Source organism: Perognathus longimembris, chromosome 23 (assembly GCF_023159225.1).
Source record: "Perognathus longimembris pacificus isolate PPM17 chromosome 23, ASM2315922v1, whole genome shotgun sequence".
Classification (NCBI taxonomy): Eukaryota; Metazoa; Chordata; class Mammalia; order Rodentia; family Heteromyidae; genus Perognathus; species Perognathus longimembris.
In genome coordinates, this window is record NC_063183.1 from 14,444,471 (window position 1) to 14,457,780 (window position 13,310).

The window sequence follows — 13,310 nt, forward strand, 5'->3', positions numbered from 1 at the left end:
ACACAAAATAGTTACTTGCCTAGCAAGCACAAACCTAAGTGTGAGAAAGAACAAGAGAATCAACCAGTTTATAGTGAATACATTTGAAATGATAGTATGTCCTGTATAAATAAGAGAGGTCATTGGCATCTATATCACCTGTTCTCATTGCTTTTTTAATGTGGCTTAAAAAGATTTTTGTTGGGCTGGGAATAATGGCCTAGTGGTAGAGTGCTTGCTTGCATTCATGAAGCCCTGGGTTCGATTCCTCAGCACCACCTATATAGAAAATGGCCAGAAGGGGCGCTGTGGCTCAAGTGGCAGAGTGCTAGCCTTGTGCAAATAGGAGCCAGGGACAGTGCTTAGGCCCTGAGTTCAAGCCCCAGGACTGGCAAAACAAACAAAAAAAAAATGTGTGTGTGACACAGGGAATTGAATCCAGGGCCTCAGGCTCAAGCTGCTCTACCACTGCCAAGGGCTCTTACCTTTGTAGCTTTAGTTCTGATTCCAGTGGGCGGTGCCCCTCTAAGGAAGCTTGTGAACACAGGGGCGCCCTCCAGGGAGTTTACTCAGGAATTGGATCTAGCCAGGCTTTCCAAGGCCTTTGGATTTCTGAGCTGCAGCTGACATTGCTGGTCCATAATGGGAAGTCGAGGCTGGAAGGCCAGGGCGGGCTCCTCTTCCCAGCTGACAGCCAGCCAGCGGACTGCACTTCCCAGCCAAGTCTGACCTTGGCCCTGGGCCCCCTGGCTGTCAGCCGTGCCAGGCCACTTGTCTGCAAGTCTTCAAGGGAGAAGGGGGAGGAGGAAGAGGCGGGAGGAGGGCGAGGAGAGGCACCCGGGTAAGTGCCCTGTGCTCCAGCAACCTTCCAAAACAAAACATGGCCAGGTCGGGGCTGCTGCTACTTCTCTTGCTCCTGGCCCTGCCACTGCGGCCATTCACCCTGCCACAGCCGGACACCTCTCAGGGCAAGGCTGCCATGGCAGGTCTGATCCTGTCTGCGCTGGAGAGAGCCACCTTGTTCCTGCAGAAGAGGCTGCCCGGGGTCAACCTGGATGCAGTAGTAGGATTCCAGGTGCTGGAAGGTAAGGCTGGCTCCTGGGAAAGCCAATTGGTCCGCTCTCTCCCTGAGCCCCTACATACCTCCCAGCCTCCAGAGAAGCCTGCTGTGTGTGGGAGGGGGGCTGGTCCTGCGTGGGGGGGGGGGGCTCAACCTGCCCTTCTCAAGCTTCTCGGGAAGAAGGAGTTAAAGTTAACATGAGAAAAGATTTGGAAATCATCTTCTGGGAAAGGAAAGGTCCACTGATGGCCCTTCCCCATGCCTTGATTAAGGGAGGGACTGGGGGGGTTCCCTTTTAATGGGCGTTTACAGTTGGGGGGCTCCCCCTCCCACGAGAAGGTGGTAAGACATCACAGGGCCCTCAAAACCAGGATCATTTCCATTTCCTCCACTTCCAGCCAAAGCCACCCGCAGGGCCAGAGAAAACAACCAAGTGTTTGTTCAGTTTTGAAAATAAAAGATCCTTGGAATGGACTGGAAAGAAGCCAAGACAAGCAGGGGCAGGGAGACACACACATGCACGCATACACACACACTCACACACACATATGCACTACACACACACACACACACACACACACCACCACCCCTGGGCCAGAGCAGGGGCATCTATCCACCAGCTCCAAGTCTGGGGCAGAGGCAGAAGGAAGAGTGAAGAATCAGTCCTCCAGGGGAGGCTTCCCTATCCAACACAGTGCCCAGGGCAGGGGGAAGAGGCAGTATGACATTCCAGAACCCATGAAGATTGGTTCAGGGGGCAGACTAGTGGGTGTCTACCAGGTCCACCAGCTCTCAGCCTCTCCCTCCCCTTCCAGTCCCCCTCTTTACTATGACTGGACTTCATTGAGTGCCCTGCTTAGGCTGTGGCATCTGCCAAGTCTCTGCCTATTCGCCGGACCGTCCTTAACCACCAGCTCCCAGAGGTAACCATTGTCCACATCCCCCTTTTCCGGAGGAAGAGAGAGCAAACGTTTCTTCACCACCCAGTGAACATGTATCAGTCAGGACTTGAACCCAGGACTGTCTCGAGAGAGCAAGCCCTCAGCCGCCACTGTCAGGCCCACGGGCCCAGCTGCCAATCCAGCTCACCAGTCCAGCTCAGCTGCACAGGCTCTGGGGTGGCAGTGGCTCCTCAGTTTTTCCACTAGGGTGCCTGGTCAGCCGGCAGGATGAATGATCTCTGTCCCCTCGTCCCCCAGAGCAGCTCCGAGGCGTCCAGGACACGTGGGCGGCTGACCCCCTGCTGCGGCCACTCAGCCTGCGAGCCGGGCAGCTGGCCGCCAAGCTGACCCCCCTCCTCGGCAAGGCCATCGTCTACCTCAAGCAGAGTGACCCCACTTACCTAAGAGGTGATAGCATGTGGGGGGGGCTGGTGCTCTGGGGATGTTTACTGGAATCCCTGGGCATGGGCCCCGCTGGTACCAGGCAGGGCCAGGGGTGGCCCATACCAGCTGTCCCCACCCAGCAAGCTGCAGGTGATCAGGGACAGCTCCTATCCTGGCTCCATCCCCCGGGCAAAGGCAGGCAGGGAGGCCCTCCTCACCATTCAGCTCTCACCCTAGCCTGAGGGGCTTAGTCCCAGAGGGGCAGGCCTGGTCCGCCCTGGACAGGGGATGGGAACTCTCAAAGGCAATCCACCCCTTTGCATAACTCCCACCAGCGTCTCTCCAGTGCCTTGTGTTAAAGGGAAAGGCTTTGAAGTACTGGGCCTTCAAGTCAGGGCTTCAAGCTTGCTAGGCCCCCAACTCTATAAGCTCTGGTTACTATATTTTTTCAAGTCCTAGGGCTTGAACTCAGGGCTTGGGCTCTGTCCCTGAGCCTCTCTGTACTCAAGGCTAGCACTCTACCACTTGAGCCACAGTGCCGCTTCTGGCTTTTTCTGTGTAAGTGATACTGAGGAATTGAACCCAGGGTTTTATGCATGCTAGGCAAGCACTCTACCACTAAGCCACCTTCCCAGCCTCTCTGGTTGCTTTTGGAGAGAGGGTCTCCTTGACCAGCCTGGAGTGCAATTCTCCTATTTATGTCTGTCCTATAGCTGGGGTGATGGGGATGTGCCTGTAAGCAGCCATTGCTTGAGATGAGGGTCTCATACACATTTTGCTCAGGCTGGCCTTGAACTGTGATCCTTCTGGCCTCCACCTACCAAGTGGCTTGGATTAAAAGGTGATGCCCTGGCACCTGGCTATGCTTTAGTTTGTTTTTCAGGTAAGGGGTCAAGCTTTCACCTGGGCGGGCCTGAAAACAGGGACCCCCTCCTACCCAGCCCTGCCTTGTAAAGGACCCTACAGAACCCACCTGATGATCCCGGCAGGAGCTATGCCTGGGGAGGACATGTGAGGACATGTGGACAGCTATGAAACCAGCTCTCAGGGCTCCTGTCAGGGGTGAGGTCAGAGCCACAGCAGCTGCCCAGCCACAGACGGCCCGGCCCAGCCCAGCCCAGCCGCTCTGAACTCAATCAATGCAATCCACACACGCATACGTGTGTCCCCATTGCACAGTTGGGGGAACTGAGGTGGAGGCCTGTTCCTCACCTCCAGCCTTGGCATTGTCCTGAGGGAGGCCTGGAGCTGATCCTACACAGAGACGGGAGCATCGTGAGTTTGAAGCCAGACCTGGCAAAGTTAGCAAGATGCTGTCTCCAAAAGAAAGCCACACAAAACCAAGGGGCTGGGGGCATGGCTCAAGGGTGAAGGGCCGGCCCCAGGCCCAGGGAAAGAGGAGGAAAATAGAGGCAAGCTGGAGCTAGGCATCTGTGTTTCAAGAGCTCCTATGGTGTAACCTGACCCCCTTCCCTGTGCCTCAGACTTCCTGGAAGGCAGTGGATAGAGCCAAAGCCTGACGCGCACACTGTTCTTAATAATTAGGGAGGGGGGAAATATTGTTTTCTTTCTTGACAGAAAAGGATTACAGGGAGTGATTCACGCCGGGCTCTGCTGGGGGCAGGCTCACCATCTCTAGAGGGGGAGGGGGTAGCCTCCCAGAGCCAAAGCTCCCAGCCACTCCCTGCACCTCCTGCCACTCCCCTGCAGAGTTCCAGCCAAGCATCCAGCCTGGGTTTTGGAAGCTGCCTCATGCGTGGACCCGCACCAACGCCTCCCTGGTCTACACCTGGCTCGATCCCCATGACTCATTCTCTGAGGACAGCAGTGACTTGTGTCTGGTGCAGCTCCTGGGAACCGGGTGGGTCCCCACTGTCCCTGCTGGCTGGAGACCCCAGAGGGCTCCCTCTCCACACCCCATGTGTGCATGCAGGGGTGGCTGCAAAGGAGGAGATGATCTGTGAACTCTACCCAGCAGTGGAAACCCCAGCTCCTGCTTCCCCAAGCCCTCCCAGGGGCCTCTTGGTCTACTCCCAAAGGCACCACCCCCTTCAAGGTCTTGGCTCCTCCTTTCAGGCCCATCCTTCCACCACCAACCCCCCAAGACCATCTCTCTCCTCTAGCCCAATCTTGACACCAGGCAGCCCTCCAAGGGGGCTCTGCCTGCACCTGTGGCCAGGCCCAGCCCACATCTCCTTTATGCAAATGAAGTCCACATCCCATGCGTGCAAATGAAGCTCACACCTCTTCCTTAGTCCTGGAGCAGTGAGTCTACTGGGCCTCCCCAGTTTATTTGGCAGCCGGGCTCTGAGCAAGGCCCAGGGCAGCCCCAAGCTCAGCAGGCCAGGACAGGATGGGCATCAGTACCCCAACTCTATCTTCTCAGCATCTTTAGAGGAGCCCGGGCTAGACCAGAGCTGAGTCCACGGGGCTGGGCTCCAGAAGATGAGTCTATTGGCCCCAGACCTCCAGGTTGCATGGACCCAAGAGTCCCCTGTTAAGGCCTGGGATGGGAAAGATGGAGGTTGCACGGGGCAATGCGACATCTCAGCCCATGATGAGATGAGCCCAGACACCTCCAGCTTCATCTCCTCAGAGCTAGGGGTGCAGTTCAGCAAAGCAAGAACCAGACACCTGCATTCTTCTTAGCAACCCCTCTGTGCAGCCTGGAGCCTGTGGGGGAGTCACAGGTGGGGAGGGGGTCACAAGCTGGGCAGATCTGTGACAGCCTGGGATGGCCTCCCCAGGTCAGACCAGAGCAAGCCCTGCGTGCTCTCAGACTTTTGCAGGGCCCTCATGACCAAAGCCGGCCGCTCAGGCTACAGCCTATCCCACCAGCTGCTCTTCTTCCTCTGGGCCCGAATGGTGAGTGTGAGGCGGGCGAAAGGGAGGGGACAGCATGGTGGATACTACCAGTAGGCAGAGGGAACCAGGAGGGCTCCTGGATTCTGTTTAGAGAGAGCTGATTATCTCCCAAGCAAAATGAGGCCAAGCTACTAGGGGCTCAGACCTGTAATCCTAGCTACTCAGGAGGCTAAGATCCAAGGACTGATGTTCGAAACCAGGTCTGGCAGGGAAATCTGTGAGACTATTATCTCTAGATAGCCACCAAAAAGCTGGGTGGCCCAAGCGGTAGAGTGCCAACCTTAAACAAAAAAATAAAGCTTAAAGGCAGTACCCAGGTATGAGCCACCAACACCCAGTGAACTACATGATTTTGCTCAGTAGATTCGACAGGGCAAAACTCAGGGGCATAACTCAGCGGAAGAGTGCCTAACATAGGCCATGCACTGGGTTCGAGCCTTCACTGTCCTCCCCAGTGGGGCTGGGACCAGCCAAGCACCGACACTGCCTGTGGGGAAAAGGACTGCAGAGCGCCACCTAGTGTCGGGTGGGTGCAGGGCACAGCCTGGCTTTGTCCTCCTGTCATGCAGAGTGAGAGCTGAGCTGCCCTAGGTACACCCTAGGCAGCTTCACCCTTTCCCGAAGACGCTGAAGTTCCAAAAGGCTAATATATGGGGCCAAAGTCACATAACTTCTGGGTGGCAGAGCCTGAACTTGAACCCAATTCTTCCTGACTCCCCATTGACAGGCCCTCTGGGAACTTAGATGGTGGGGGGGAGAGTGGGAAGACTCCGAGATCTGCAGGTCCCCCCGTAACCCAGCCTCTGTGTCTCCAGAAAGGCTGTGTGAAGAGTCTGTTCCGCCACAGCCAGCTCTACATCAGCATCTTCTGTGCCAACATGATGGTCCTGAACCAGAGAGCCGAGGCTACCGGCTATGCCTACCCCACCCAGGACCTCTTTATGGAGAACAGTGAGCCCAGCCGGGGCCTTCTGCCCTTAGGAGGGGGCAGGGTGGGGGGAAGTGGGTGTGCATGAGCACCGGGCACACTCACACGCTCACAACTGTCAGACGAAACCAGTAAATCTACAGGATGCTCCATCCAATTTGAACTTCAGATAAACAATAGAGAAAGATATAGTACAAGTATATCCCAAACATTGCATTGGGGTAGACTCATCCTAAAAATGTATACCCTGTGCAATATTTAGGACAAGTTCATTATTTATTTTTGCTATATGCTCAAGGTGGCTATAATATTCCTCTAAATCACTTGAAGAAGACAGGTGTGCGCTACCATGCCCGGCCATTGATTGAGATAATATCTCAAGAACTTTTTTTTCGTTTAAGCTCAGGCTGGCCTTGAACTTCAGCCTCCCAACATTTACCTCCCAAGAAGCTGGGATCACAGGCTTGAGCCACCATGCCTGCCATGTATTTTGTTCTTTTTTTTTTTTTTTTTTTTTTTTTTTTTGGCCAGTCCTGGGCCTTGGACTCAGGGCCTGAGCACTGTCCCTGGCTTCTTCCCGCTCAAGGCTAGCACTCTGCCACTTGAGCCACAGCGCCTCTTCTGGCCGTTTTCTGTATATGTGGTGCTGTGGAATCGAACCTAGGGCCTCGTGTATCCGAGGCAGGCACTCTTGCCACTAGGCTATATCCCCAGCCCATGTATTTTGTTCTTAAGACAGGGTCTCACTAACTTTGCCTAGGTTAGCCTCAAACTCATGATTCTCCGGCCTCCTCCTGAATAACTGGGAGTTACAGGCCTGTACCACCAGTTCTCACATTTGAGCAACCCAGTGATGAGGACCTGGGGTGACGGGGAGACAGGACCCAGACCCAAGGACCCTGGGTTGCTGAGGCAGGCAGAGCCTCAAGCTCTACCTCTTTCGTTACAAATCCCTGCCCCCAACCTTACTGGCTCTGCCTCAGCAGACAGGAGACAGGCAGCAATATGGTGGCCCTGGATAGGGGAGGAGGTGGCTTTGGGGGACACAGCCACAGAGGGGGCCCCGTGCTTGCTTCCAGTCATGTTCTGTGGCATCGCTGGCTTCTCTGACTTCTTCAAGCTCCGGTGGCTGGAGGCCATCCTCAGCTGGCAGCGGCAGCAGGAAGGCTGCTTCGGGAAGCCTGGTGAGCTATGCCCCTGGCCAGGCCAGGAGCCTGGGAAGCGAGGGGAGGGGGAGGACGTGGCGGGGTGTGTGCATATGTGTGTGCATGTGTGCATGGGCACACATAGGTAGAAATGGGCTTGGAGCTTTGGGATGATATTGGGAGGGAGGCAGACGTGTTGTCTGTGCCTGTGCTGGTCCTGGGGCTTGAACTCAGGGTCTAGGCGCTGTCCTTTAGCTTTTACTCTCAAGGCTACTGCTCTACCACTTGAGCCACAGCTCCACTTCTGGCTTTTTGATGGTTCATTGGAAATAAGAGTCTCATGGTCTTTCCTGCCTGGGCTGGCTTTGAACCATTATCCTCAGATCTCAGCCTCCTGAGTAGCTGGGATGACAAGGCCTTGGGAAAGGGAGAGGGGCTGAGGAAAACAGGGCAGGCAGCACAGAAAGAAAGAATGAGGGAAATGAGGGCTGATAAACCAGGACCACCTGCATCTTAAACCAGAGCCCCTACGGTCTGACCTGGGGAAAGCATGGGGAGAGGGCAGTAGAGGCCACATGGGGGGATCTGCAGACAGGTAATGAAGGAAACTTCTGGAATAGCCTGTTGCGGGGAAGACCTGAGGGGCTTGAGATGTTGTGAGGGGAAGAGGGTTATGGAGAGAGGTTTACAAGTCACCATGAGAAAACAGGTGTGGTGGATCACGCCTGCTGTCCCAGTGAAGCGGAGGCAGGAGGATCTTCCGCAAGCCTGGGCCAAATAGGGAGGCTGAGTCTAAAACAAATCAAGGCTGGGAATATGGCTTGGTGGTGCCTAGCACGCATGAAGCCCTGGGTTTGATTCCTCAGCACCACATAAACAGAAAAAGCCAGAAGTGGTGCTGTGGCTCAAGTGGCAGAGTGCTAGCTGTGAGCAAAAGAAGCTCAGGGACAGTGCCCAGGCTGAGTTCAAGCCCCAGAACTAGCAAAAAAAAAAATCAAATAAGAAACAACCCAACCTGAGGCTCCCCTGTCCCTCCTCTTCTCTTTCCTTCCTCCCCCCCCCCGCCACTTTCCCCCCCTTTCCTCCCTTCTTCCCTCCAGATACTAAGGATGAAACCCCACGGCACGCTCTGAGAAGAGTGAGGAGGCGGGAAAAGCTATTCACAGGTGACCACAGGCCCCACAGTACCCTTCGCATGGAACCAGACACCCTAAAAAACTGAGGCCTGCAATGCCCCTGACCCTAGTGTCCCCGAACATCCCAGGAGGCCCAGGTCTTGAAGTTTGGGTGGAAGGAAGGGCAGGGGGGCTCTGATTGTCTCCTCTTATGAAGTGGGAGGGCAAGGTGAGCATGGTGATGCATTTCTGCAATCCCAGCACCCAGGTGGCTCAAACAGAAGGATCTGGAGTTGGAGGTCAGCCTGGGATACATAGGGTTAAATGGCTGGGTGCCAATGGCTCACACCTGTAATCCTAGCTACTCAGGAGGCCGAGATCTAAGGATCCAGGTTCAAAGCCAACCCCAGGCTGTAAAGTCCCTGAGACTCATCTCCTATGAACACCAAACAGCCAGAAATGGAGCTGTGGCACAAGTGGAAGACAGAGTGCTGGCCTTGAACAACAAAAAGCTCTGGGGCAGCGACCCAGGCCTTGAGTTCAAACCTCAGGGCTGTTAATTAATAAACAGATGTTCTCAAGGCAGAGGAGTTGGCACAACTTCTCACAGAGTGGGTGTCCCCCAGGAGAACAGCCCGAGCAAAGTGGGGTCTGCGTGGGGCCACAGGGCTCCCACAGGCCACCCAGAAAGAAGGTGGGAGCAAGGGAAGAGCCCCTGTGACAGGCTATGTTGGCACTCTCTCATTCTCTCCTCCTCTCTCTCCTCTCACCCCTAGATGGCTGCTCTTGTCACAACACAGCCACGGCCGTGGGGGCACTGGGTGGGTTCCTGTTCTTCCTGGCATCACACCCACTGGCAAATGAAGGGCCTCATCCAGCGACACCCTCACCACCCAGCCATGGCTGAGCCCGTTCAAGCCCGGGGTCCCGCATCTAAGAGGGAGCAGGCCGCACCCCACCCCCAACCATGTCCACTTTCTGGGCTGCTTTGGAACTCGGACTGAGCAGGGCTGGGAGTTCCAGTGCAGTGGGAGGGCTGGGTGTGGGCAGGTGAATACATTATCACAGCGAAATCCATCGAGAGCAGAGTCTTTTTTTCTTTTTTTTTTTCTGAATCAGGATTTCCCAATCCTGTTTCAAGAAGAGGAAGGAAGGGAGGGAAGGAGGAAGGGAAAGAAGGTCCCTTTCTTCTACTCCTAGTAATGTCGTGTGAGGAAATGGGGAATTACAGGACAAATTTAAGTCCTCTAAAATTGCAGATTACAGCACAGGTAATAAGTCCCCCTAGAGACAATAATCCCTGATCTCTACCATGTGTGACTTTTCCCTCTGCACCCCACCAGAGAAGCTGCTCAGGGGTGCCCTTCTCCTCCCCCTTTCTCTTTCCTCCCCACGAGCCCTGAGTCCAGGTCTGCTTCTTGTCTGACTCACAAAGCCCTCTTCCTCTCTCTTCCCACCTCCCCCCACCCCATCCCAGTATACTTTTCTGTGACACCCCATTGCCTCCAGCACCTTTGCCATCAGCAACATTTGAGGAAAGTGCAGGTAAAAACATGGAGGCCATCAGAGGGACAAGTGGCTCATACCTATTATCCTAGCTACTCAGGAGGCAGAGATCTGAGGATCGTGGTTCAATGCCAGCCAGCCTGGGCAGGAAAGCCCGTGAGATTCTTTTTTTCTTTTTTGCCAGTCCTGGGGCTTGAACTCAGGGCCTGAGCACTGTCCCTGGCTTCTTTTTGCTCAAGGCTAGCAATCTGCCACTTGAGCCACAGCGCCACTTCTGGCCATTTTCTGTATATGTGGTGAGATTCTGATCTCCAATTACCTGCCAAAAAAGGTGGAAGTGGGAGCTGGGACTATGGCCTAGTGGTAGAGTGCTTGCCCTCGTATACATGAGGCCCTGGGTTTGATTCCTCAGCACCACATATATAGAAAAAGCCAGAAGCGGTGCTGTGGCTCAAGTAATAGAGTGCTAGCCTTGAGCAAAAAGAAGCCAGGGACAGTGCCCAGGCCCTGAGTTCAATTCTAGTAGTGGTACAAAGAAACCGAGGACAGGTGCCTCTCCTCTACCCACTTCCCAGTTAATTCATGGGCACCAGTCAGGAGTCCATGTTTCTCCTCTTACATTCATATGGTATGGGAGACTCCTCCTCACTTCATCTATTCGCACTCCTGCAAGGGGGGTTGATGTTCTCAATCGGTTTAAGTTGTGTAAGAATCATTGCTACATCCTGGAGCTTAGAGCTCTTGTCTTTCTGGTAAATGTGTGGGGCTGGACTGGGTATAAGGTTTACCCAGGAGATGACAAAGCAAACCTCTACCCCCATCCCATCATCCTGTCATCATCCTGCCCTGCCCTTCAGCCCCAAGCTCCAGGAAACCACTAAGCTGCTTGCTGTCAATCCAACTTGGCCTTTGTGGACATTTAATTAAAACAGAATCATACAACAGAACTGTAGGGGGTCATAAAAATCTTTCTAAAAGGCCAGGTCTGGTGATTCATGCCTGTAATCCTATCTGTTAGGTAGGTAGAAGTCTCAGGCTGGTCTAGGCAAAAAGGGAACCCCAATGCAAACAATAACTCAAGAAAAAATGGCTGAAGGTGTGGCTCAAGTGGTAAAGTGCCTGCCTAGCAAATGCAAGGCCCTACATTCAAACTCCAATACTACCCCCCCAAAAAAGTTCTAAAACTAGAATATCTCATACTGACTAAAAATCATTGAAATCTATACTTTTTTTGCCATCAATAAGAAATTTACTTATTTTTTTAAAAAAAATCCAAATGCTGGCATTGTCCAGAAAAACTTAACAGGTTTATTTATAATTGTTATAAAGTTGAACTGCTGAAACTTGTTCACTGAAACATTTTGACTTGCATTAATGCTTTATATCCCTGCACTTATATTAAAATTCACACACAAATGAAAATAGAAAAAACTGCCAATAACCTGATTTCTGTCCCCTATTTTTCCACTGGCAATCATATACTTAGGTACCTTTTGACCCCATGAGGAAAAAAAAAATCTAACATTCAGAACTACTGATAACAAGAAAAGGGGGAAGGGGGAAACTTTGAGAATGAAATGCTTCCCATCTTAAATGGATTCTTAAGCATGTTCTCCACGTATGCGGCGTGCTAGCTGGATATCTTTTGGCATAATTGTTACACGTTTGGCATGGATAGCACACAGATTGGCATCTTCAAAAAGGCCAACCAGATAGGCCTCACTTGCCTACTGCAAAGCACCAATAGCTGCGCTCTGGAAGCGCAGATCTGTTTTGAAGTCCTGAGCAATTTCTCGCACCAGACGCTGGAACGGGAGCTTGCGAATCAGAAGTTCAGTGGACTTCTGGTAGCGTCTAATTTCACGAAGCGCCACAGTACTGGCCTGTAACGATGGGGTTTCTTCACCCCTCCAGTGGAAGGCGCACTCTTGCGAGCGGCTTTTGTTGCCAGTTGTTTCCTGGGTGCTTTACCACCGGTGGATTTGCGGGCAGTCTGCTTGGTACGAGCCATGGTATAGAGAGGCCTTACTCACCCCCCTTCTCCTTCGGCTGGAGCTCGGCGAACGAGAGGCGGCGCTGGCGTCGGAGAACGGCGCTGTGGCGGCTGCGAACACAATTTGAAATCTATACTTAAGACCCAGGTATCTTTTCATTTGTAAATTATATTTAAAAAAAAAATTTATGCTGGGGCTGGGGATATGGCCTAGTGGCAAGAGAGCTTGCCTCATATACATGAGGCCCTGGGTTCAATTCCCCAGCACCACATATACAGAAAATGGCCAGAAGTGGCGCTGTGGCTCAAGTGGCAGAGTGCTAGCCTTGAGCAGGAAGAAGCCAGGGACAGTGCTCAGGCCCTGAGTCCAAGGCCCAGGACTGGCAAAAAAAAAAAAAAAAAAAATTTATGCTGGAACTCAGGCTGAGGCAGGATGGATCACAGCCTCTGCTACATATCAGGGCCCCATTTCACAAAAGAAAAGCAGACGGGGGGAAGGGGAGATAGACCCAGCACAGTAGCTCAAACCCTTAATCCTAGCTTCCTTGGGAGGTAGAGATGGGAGAATCATGGTTCAAGACCAGAACTGGCCAGAGGCCACCAGCTCCATCAACTCCTAACAGAATCGACAAAGAAGAGGAAGGACTTCCCAAAGCAGAGAGGTTGACTTCAGCCTTGAGCTGCCTTAAGTTGGGTTAGCATCCTGGATGCAGACCAGAAGGATACAAATCCCTCCTCGTCAACAGCTGGGTCACCAGGCCTCATAATCCCCTAGATTAGCAGGGGACGCCATCAATGACATGAAAGGGACAACTGACAAAGTCTGAGCTGTATCAGTAGAACAGACAGTCACCCACCCACATCACTCAGGACCCTCCAGCTCTCAAGTCTGAATGGTCCACACAGTCCAAGCCCCTACTGGTAACCAGAGATATCTCCCCATGATTGGATGCGAAAATAAAAACCCTACCCATGTCCAACATTCTCATTTTCCTAGTGGTGGTTACTTAAGAAAACATCCTGTCCTTAAGATATGACTTTGTAGAGAATCAGCCCGTCAGGAAATGGTGGTCTATAGAAGGTACAGATGACAGGAGAAAACTGATAAACTGAAACCTGCCAGACAACAAAATGGAGGCTGGAGGCCACAAAAGAAGGGAAAAGTAAGAGGAACAAAAGAAGGAGGAAATAAGGACCCGGCAGTAAATCTTTGAGGTCACAGTCTTACAGGAAACAGAAAGGAGACCCAGGAGTCAGAAAGCCATCTTCAGTCTCACCTTCAATCCAAAACCAAGCTCTATAAAGGGGAGGAAGGACAAGGTGGCTGAGATGAGCTGATGTGACGCCCTCTCTCAGCCATATTTCTTTCCCAATAAACTTCTGTATCACTTTTA

At 53.0% G+C, this 13,310-nt stretch overlaps 1 protein-coding gene and 1 pseudogene across 2 annotated transcripts; one reads left to right on the forward strand and one right to left on the reverse strand.

Moving 5' to 3' along the window:
* Positions 1-807: 807 nt before the first annotated feature.
* C23H16orf89 (chromosome 23 C16orf89 homolog) lies at positions 808-9,820 on the forward strand. The gene is made up of 8 exons (XM_048332411.1): positions 808-1,064; positions 2,239-2,388; positions 4,075-4,225; positions 5,112-5,229; positions 6,045-6,180; positions 7,237-7,341; positions 8,403-8,468; positions 9,194-9,820. Exons 1-8 carry the CDS (start codon positions 860-862, stop codon positions 9,322-9,324), a joined length of 1,062 nt encoding a protein of 353 aa, XP_048188368.1. The 5' UTR covers positions 808-859; the 3' UTR covers positions 9,325-9,820.
* Positions 9,821-11,189: 1,369 nt separating this feature from the next.
* LOC125340656 lies at positions 11,190-12,040 on the reverse strand (annotated as a pseudogene). The gene has a single exon (XR_007208796.1). The product of XR_007208796.1 is annotated as a histone H3.3A-like (transcript).
* Between the last annotated feature and the right edge of the window lie 1,270 nt (positions 12,041-13,310).